Source organism: Gracilinanus agilis, chromosome 2 (assembly GCF_016433145.1).
Source record: "Gracilinanus agilis isolate LMUSP501 chromosome 2, AgileGrace, whole genome shotgun sequence".
In the NCBI taxonomy this organism is placed as follows: Eukaryota; Metazoa; Chordata; class Mammalia; order Didelphimorphia; family Didelphidae; genus Gracilinanus; species Gracilinanus agilis.
Genome location: NC_058131.1, coordinates 224,655,249 through 224,663,305, shown reverse-complemented (window position 1 = coordinate 224,663,305; position 8,057 = coordinate 224,655,249). Strand labels below are relative to the sequence as shown.

General features: G+C 39.8%; 1 protein-coding gene across 1 annotated transcript in view; it reads left to right on the top strand.

The window, feature by feature from the left end:
- The window catches only part of TTC27 (tetratricopeptide repeat domain 27), a 244,492-nt gene that overhangs the window by 19,012 nt on the left and 217,423 nt on the right, over nucleotides 1–8,057 (top strand). The window contains exon 3 of the mRNA XM_044663689.1: nucleotides 5,250–5,379. Within this exon, the coding sequence (XP_044519624.1) occupies nucleotides 5,250–5,379 (130 nt within the window). The remainder of the gene's footprint in view (nucleotides 1–5,249; nucleotides 5,380–8,057) is intronic.

The following is an 8,057-nucleotide window of genomic DNA, read 5'->3' as shown; positions in this document are numbered from 1 at the left end:
AGTTGCATGCCCAATTCATTAATCTCTGCCCTCCCTAATTTGTTAATATATGCACTCAAGGATATAAATTTCCCCCTGAGTACTGCCTTGGCCGCATCCCACAGAGTTTGGTAGGATGTGTCATCATTGTCATTCTCTTCAATGAAATTGTTGATTGTTTCTATGATTCCTTCTTTGACAAATTGGTTTTGAAGAATCATATTATTTAATTTCCAATTAGTTTTTGATTTTCCTGTCCAGGTGCCCTTACTAATTATTATTTTTATTGCATTATGATCTGAGAAGGTTACATTTATTATTTCTGCTCGTTTGCATTTGTTTGCAATGGTTCTATGTCCTATTACATGGTCAATCTTTGTGAATGTGCCATGTGCAGCTGAAAAGAAGGTGTATTCCTTTTTGTCCCTATTTATTTTCCTCCACATATCAATTAAATCTAATTTTTCTAGGACTTCATTCACCTCTCTTACCTCTTTCTTATTTATTTTTCGGTTTGATTTATCTAGATATGAAAGAGGAATATTTAGATCTCCCATTATTATGGTTTTACTATCTATTTCCTTCTTGAGCTCTGCCAGTTTCTCCTTTATGAATTTGGATGCTATGCCACTTGGTGCATATATATTGAGCAGTGTTATTTCCTCATTGTTTATACTGCCTTTAATCAGGATGTAATGACCTTCCTTGTCTTTTTTAATCATATCTATTTTTACTTTGGCTTTGTCAGAAATCATAATAGCCACTCCTGCCTTCTTTTTCTCATTTGATGCCCAAAAGGTTTTGCTCAAGCCCTGAACCTTAAACTTGTGTATGTCCACCCGTCTCATATGTGTTTCTTGTAGACAACATATGGTAGGATTTTGGTATCTAATCCACTCTGCTATTTGCTTCCGTTTTATGGGCGAGTTCATCCCATTCACATTCAGAGTTATAATCATCAGTTGTGCATTTGCTGACATTTTCGTTTCCTCCCCTATTCCTACCCCTTTTCCTTAAACTATATTCTTTAAAACCAGTGGTTTGCTATTAAGACCCTATCCCTTATCCCCTCCCTTGACTGACTTCCCTTCCTACCCCGTCCCTTATTCCCCCCCCCCTTTTTTTTTTAAAGGCCTTATGAATTCCCTCCCCCTTCTTCTCCCCTCCTTTTTTTTTGACCTCCCCACTCCCCTGTTTCCCTTGATTTATCCCCTCTGACTTTCTCAGAAGGGTTAGATAAGAGTTTTATGTCCCAATGGATAGTATAGCTACTCTTCCCTCTCCAGGTTGATTACACTGAGAGTAAGGTTTGATTATTACCTCTTAATACTCTCTTCCTCTCCTACTTATAATAGTATTTGTCCCCTCTCCTTCCCATACCCTCTTTGTGTGTAATAGAATATCCTATTTTTCTTATTCACTCAAGTTTCTCTTGGTGTCCCCTGTTATTCACCCCCTCTTTCCTATCCCCCATGTCATCTTAGATTATTTAGTGTTCCACCCTCACCCTGTGAATTATTCTTCTGATTACTATAATAGTGGATACTATAATAATGAATAGAGTTCACTGCAGAGAATTATACATAACATTTCTCTACATAGGAATACATATAATTAGATCTCACTGAGGCCCTTAGAAAGGCAAATTTAAAAATTATAAGTTTTCTTTCTTTCCCCTCTGTTTCTTATTTACCTTTTCATGTTTCTCTCGATTTTTGTGGTTGGATATCAACCTTTCCATTTAGCCCTGGTCTTTTCTGTGCAAATGCTAGGAATTCTTCAATTTTGTTGAATGCCCATACTTTCCCCTGGAAATATATAGTCAATTTTGATGGGTAGTTGATCCGTGGTTGCAGGCCCAGCTCTCTTGCCTTTCTGAATATTGTATTCCAAGCCTTGCGATCTTTTAGCGTGGAGGCTGCTAGATCCTGTGTGATCCTGATTGGTGCTCCTTGATATTTGAATTGTCTCTTTCTGGCTTCTTATAAGATTTTTTCTTTTGCTTGAAAGCTTTTGAATTTGGCAATAATATTTCTAACCGTTTTCTTCTCTGGGTCGAATGTAGTGGGTGTTCTATGAATCCTTTCGATGTCTATATTGCCCTCTTGTTGTAGGACTTCAGGGCAATTTTGCTGAATAATTTCTTTTAGTACAGAGTCCAGGTTTCTATTAATTTCTGGTTTTTCTGGAAGACCAATTATTCTCAAATTGTCTCTTCTAGACCGGTTTTCTTGGTCTGTCACTCTCTCATTGAGATATTTCATATTTCCTTCTATTTTTTCAGTCTTTTGACTTTATTTGTTCTTGTTGTCTTGAGAGATCATTAGCTTCTAATTGCTCAATTCTAGCCTGTAGGGACTGGTTTTCAGCTATAATCTTTTGGTTTTCTTTTTCAATCTGGTTCAATTTGCTTATCAGTTCATTTGATTTCTGAGCCTCACTTTCCAATTGCAAGATTCTACCTTTTAAACTGTTATTTTCTTGCCAGATCTCTTCCATCTTCCTCAGAATCTCAGTTTTGAACTCTTCTATAGCTTGTGAGGAGTTTTCCTTATTTGAGGAGGGTCCAGATTCTTGTTTGTTCTCCTCCTCTGTTTGCTCGGTTGTCTGAATTTTCTCTGTGTAAAAGTTGTCGAGTGTTAAAGACTTCTTTTTCTTGTTGTTTAGCTTTCTCTTCTGAACTTCCTGAGTCTGGGTAGCCATCATTAGCCCAGCAGCTTCTCAGCTTTCTCCTCACCGCGGTCTTTTGGCTTCTGAGGTCTGAGTGGTTTTTTCCAAGGTCAAGCCCCCTGGTGGACCTCCTTGCTTGATCCTCTGCTGGAGGTTCCTTTACAAGTCTCAGGGCACTGCTTCCACAGTTGTATCCCCGTCTGCCCTGGTTCCCCACTCAGGGTTTCAGAGCTTTGGCTCCTGGCTGTGTCTGCCTCCACCCACGCCTCCGCTGCGCCTGTGCTCTCCCGCGCTCAAATTTCGGGTGCGTTCTTTGGCTTATTGGGGTCCCAAATCTTGCTGCTCTCAGGAACAGGCCCTTTAGCTGCCAATGACTCGATGGGTGCCCCAAACTTGCTCTATTTCTTTTTAACTGGCTTTGGCACTATAGGTGTTGTGTGTGGAGGGGTTGGGGGTGGGGTGGTTGCTCAGCCCGCGATTTAGTGAGAGCTGTTTCACCCCTTTATCGCATGGAAATGCCCCGATTCCACGTACCTTCCACGCTGCACCCTATTGTGAGGGTCCTCCGTTCGTCTGGACTTGTTTTTATGTCCCCTTGAGAAGTTTTGTGTGTTTTGGTCAGGAGAGGTTAAGAGCTGCTTTTTACTCTGCCGCCATCTTAACCTGGAACCTCTGATTTTTTTTAAAACTTTTAACTTCTGTGTATTGGCTCCTTGGCAGAAGAGTGGAAAGGATAGGCAATGGGGGTCAAGTGACTTGCCCAGGGTCACCCAGCTGGGAAGTGTCTGAGGCCAGATTTGAACATAGGACTTCCCGTCTCTAGGCCTGACTCTCAATCCACTGAGCTACCCAGCTGCCCCCCACAGTAATTATTTTTAGAGCCAAGTGATGAAGGGTTGATCTTCCCAGAGACCATTTTCTTCCATAGACCCTCCTGTTTTCTTGCTAAATTTAAGGTCTGCTGTTGCTTCTACTTTTCATAGCCCTCTTCTTCTTTCCTAGCAAGGATGTACTTACTGCATGCCCCCACCCCCTGACATTTCTTTGAAGTTTCTTTCTCCATGCTTACGTGTTGTACTGTCACTTTACCAGGCATTTTTTCTAATAAATTTCTTATATCAGGATTGTTGATAACATGTTGTCTCTTGGACTTTCCTGATGTAGACAGCTAGCTACCCTGGTGGGGGTGTACAGCTATTGACTTATTTTTTTGCTGGTATGCTCTGCAATTGAATTCGGATTATGCATACCCAAGAACAAGAATAAACCAGACTGAGATGGATAAATTATGCCTCTCCTGAATATAGGATCCATAATCTAGCCCCAGCTTCCTATTCTAAAGTTATTTCAGATTACTTCTCGACATGCATTCTGTGTTCCAGACAAATTAGACTACTAAATTGTTCCCTAGACTTATCATTTTATCTATCATCTCCATGCATTAAAAAAAAAAACCCCCAATAAAAAACCTTTTACCTTCTGTCTTAGAATCAATACTATGTATTGTTTCTGAGGCAAAAGAGCAGTAAGGACTAGGCAATGGGAGGTAAGTGACTTTCCTAGGATTACACAGCTAGGAAGTGTCTTAGGCCAGATTTGAACCCAGGTCCTCCTGTCCTCCTGTCCCTAGGCCTGTCTCTCAATCTGCAGTGCCATCCGCCTGCCCCTTCACCTTAATTCATTTGTGTAGATTCTTTTCCAAACTTGGATTGTATTTCTCTTAGCTTTTACTCCTCTGAATCTCTAAATTCCTACAACGCCCTTCTTAGTTGCTAGCTTTTAAAGATCCTTCTGATTTTCCTAGTAGTTCTTGCCATCTTGTATTTTTTGGGGTGTGTGTGCAGTCCCTATACCTCACCCCTGCTAGAATGTTAAGTTTCATGAAGGCTGGTATTATTTCAGATTTGTCTTTGTGTCCCCTATATAGTGCCTTGCACACAGTAGGCACATAGTAAATGTTTGTTAAAACATCTTGATTGATTTGGAGTTTTCTTTGCCCCATTTAGATAGATTGCCTTCTTTCTAGCCTGTTAATTCAAGGATATTTTAGAGGACATGTTCTTTTTATTCTTCTCATGGGTATTTATGTGAGTGTTGTAATAGGAGAATTCCTTAGGAGAATGAGCTCAATAAAGGCTTTCATCTAAGACTTGCTTTCTGTGTTCAAATTAATATTCAGCTGATGGGAGAGCTGCTGAAATTAGAAAAGGATATAGGTTCTCAGGAACATGACTCCAGAGTTGGAGTGGACATCAGAGGTCATCTAGTATAATTCCCGAATTTTGCAGATGAAGGCCCACAAAAATTAAGTGATATTCACACAGATAATAAGCTGCAGAGTCAGGATTTGAACTCTGAGTCTGTGGCTTTAGTTTAGGAATTCAAGTTCAATGTTCTTCCTGCTTTAGTATGGGACCTCATCGTGGGGATGGGTGAGTTTGTTTCAGAACTGTTTTGATGAATCTTAGATATTCTTAACCCTTTTGACTGGAGAGTGCAGATTTTATTTTCTCTTTTATAACTAAAACCAGACTGCATGTACCTGTGTCTGTGCCCACAAATAGGCTTCCTGTTGATGCTTTTAACCCTTTCCTTTGCAGACAGCAGATGATATTTCTGCTTGGAGTGAGCAGCTTACAACTTTTTGTTCAGAGCAACTGGACTGGCCCTCCTGTTGACTTACAGCCCCAGGACTTTTTGCCATCTGTTTTGTTACAGCAGTTCGGTGAGGTACGTTGGCTTAAGTTTCCTATCTGGATTATTACTGCATTTATCATCTCTCAGGAAAGGTGTGAATACATGTGAAATTGGGGACTCAATGGGTAGGTAGTAGGGATACATATACAGCTTTTCACTATGTAGGAAACTACATGAGCTCTGGTTCCTTCATTAAATGACTTAATAATTTGAAAAAGTTCCAGTATTGCTGATGATAACCTAATTTGTTATACCTTTGGCAGGGCTTCTTATTACAGTGCAGACAGCTTTACTGTATAGTGTACTGGGTATAGTGCCTCTTAGTTGTGTCTGAAATGTCTACAAAGTCCTAAATCATGTTAGAGATGAGAATGACTGTGGGAAGTGTGAAGAGGAAATTAAAGAAAACACCGTTGTGTTCAAGAATAGGTACTGATTATGTTTCCCTTGGGATCCTGGGCTTTGGATGTGGAAAGAGTCCTACATATATTTGTCTAGTCCTTTGGTTTTATGGATGAGGAAATGTAAATCTAGAGGCTCAAAATGACTTATCAAAGGCATTAAAGATAATCTATCAGACTGAGGCTACTTATTGGTCACTTAACTAGTTATTGTGTTAAGTATCTGTGCTCTATATAGGAGTGTACTAACTACTGAGAATAAAAAAAAAAAATCCAGGAGCCAAGAAACAGGAAATAGACTACTCCCTCCACACAGAGAAAGATTTCAGAGCAGTTACATAGATATTTATCAAGTCCATATACTAAGGTGCCCACTCAGTGATTTGACCTTTCTTTCTTTCTTTCTTTTTTTTTTTTTTAAAACTGCTGCCTTCCGTCTTAGAATTGATACTAAGTGTCAGTTCCAAGAGAGAAGAGTAAGACTGGTCTAAGGCCTGATTTGAACCCAGGATCTCCTGTCGCCGAGCCTGCCCCTCTATCCACTGAGCCACTTACCTATCTCTGTCTTTTCTTTAGACAGAATTTTAACCATCTTAGTTGTCTGGGTTTCCTGCCCCCTAGCAGAGGGGAATCGTTACATTAGAATTTGTAAGATTGTTAGAGGAAGATCCTCAGAGCTGCATGAAGTAGATGAAAATTGAAAAAATGCCACAATCCTGAGTCAGGAAGTAGAGAGGTGACCCCCTGCATGCCTCAGTCGCTCAAGACCACACCCCTTCAGAAAGTGAGGTTCATGGTGACACTGAGTGGTCAAAAGGCTGCATTCCATAAAGGTTGTCATCCAGCAAATTTTCTAAGATGTCAGGGAGATGCGTCCTAGGCCATTGGATGGGAAATTAGTACTAGATGCTTTATAAAGGTTTCATTTAAAGTTATCGTGGAATCAGAGACCTGGAGCTGGAAGGGACCTCATAGGTCCTCACGCCCAGTACCCTCATTTGACAGCTGAAGAGGCTCAGCCCGAGGGATGGGAAATGATTTGCCCAAAGTCTCAGAACCAGGATGGGAACACAGGTTCTCTGACTTTCCATCCCATGTCTGCAACACCCTGCCTGCCTTCCAGATAAAGGAAAAAAAGGGTTTATAGCCCATGTTTACATTATTCAAATGAGATAATGTATGGAAAGCATTTTACAAAGTACAAAACATTACATAAATATCAGTTATTATTATTGATGTCATTTGTAAACAAGAAATGCCCTGCAGCTTCATAAGAGGCCCAGGGACTTGGCCTTTGATTTCATGGTTGTAGGATATTTTTTCATGTATCCTCCATGTTAAGATATTGCTTTTACCAATGCATGTCAGCACTTTCTATTGCAGCTTAGAAAGTTTTGTAGAGAAAGTTAAGTGACTTGCTCTGCAAATTAAGTGACTCAGTATGTTTCAGAGGGAGGGCTCAAACTCAAGTCTTCTTGACTCCAAGGCCAGCTTTCTATTCTCCATGCCTTTCCTCTTCATAGTACTGTATAACCAAGGTTTTAGTATATAAGAAATAATCTTTATCTTTCAAGAGCTTGTGATATAGTTCATAATTTGAGACACAAATTCATGAAACATTTAAGTAATAATGAAAGACAATAAGTTATCATGCTGAGTGTCTAGTATAGGTTGTAACTTCTATAGAAGTTCAGAAAAAGGGAAAAACTAATGGAAGCAGCAAATGTCAGCAGAGGAGATCTTTGATCTGAGGCCAGGTAGGATTGTTTTGGCAACATTTAGAGGAGGCCAAGTTATTCTAAGTGGATCAGTCTGGTTCTGATCGGAAAAGAAGCAATTCAAAGATCTTTTGCTGATCATTAGTGGGATTAGATCTGTGAGTAGCTCCTGTACTTCCAATTTGGGTGAAATAGGGAGACCCAGTCTTAAAAAAAGGATAGAAATACAAACAATTCCTTTTAAAAACTAGATTTTTTTCTAAACTAGTGATGGGCAAACTTTTTAAAGAGGGAGCCAAAGGAATTGCTCATCTGTCAGTCTGTTTTAAGGCAGCTTTTTCGAAGTTTCATTGTATTGTATCCTACTCATTGTATTTGTCAGATTAGGAATAATGTCCTGCGGGGGGATAGAACATTTTAGGAGGCCGCATCTGGCCCTCAGACTATAGTTTGCCTATCACTGCTCTAAACTATTTGAGAGCACATTTAGAACTCAGCCAGAATACTATTGTTAAATCATAGGAGTAGGTGAGATACTTTGATTTTAATTTTCATGTTCTGAAAAACCATGTTTAATTATTACCATATTTCA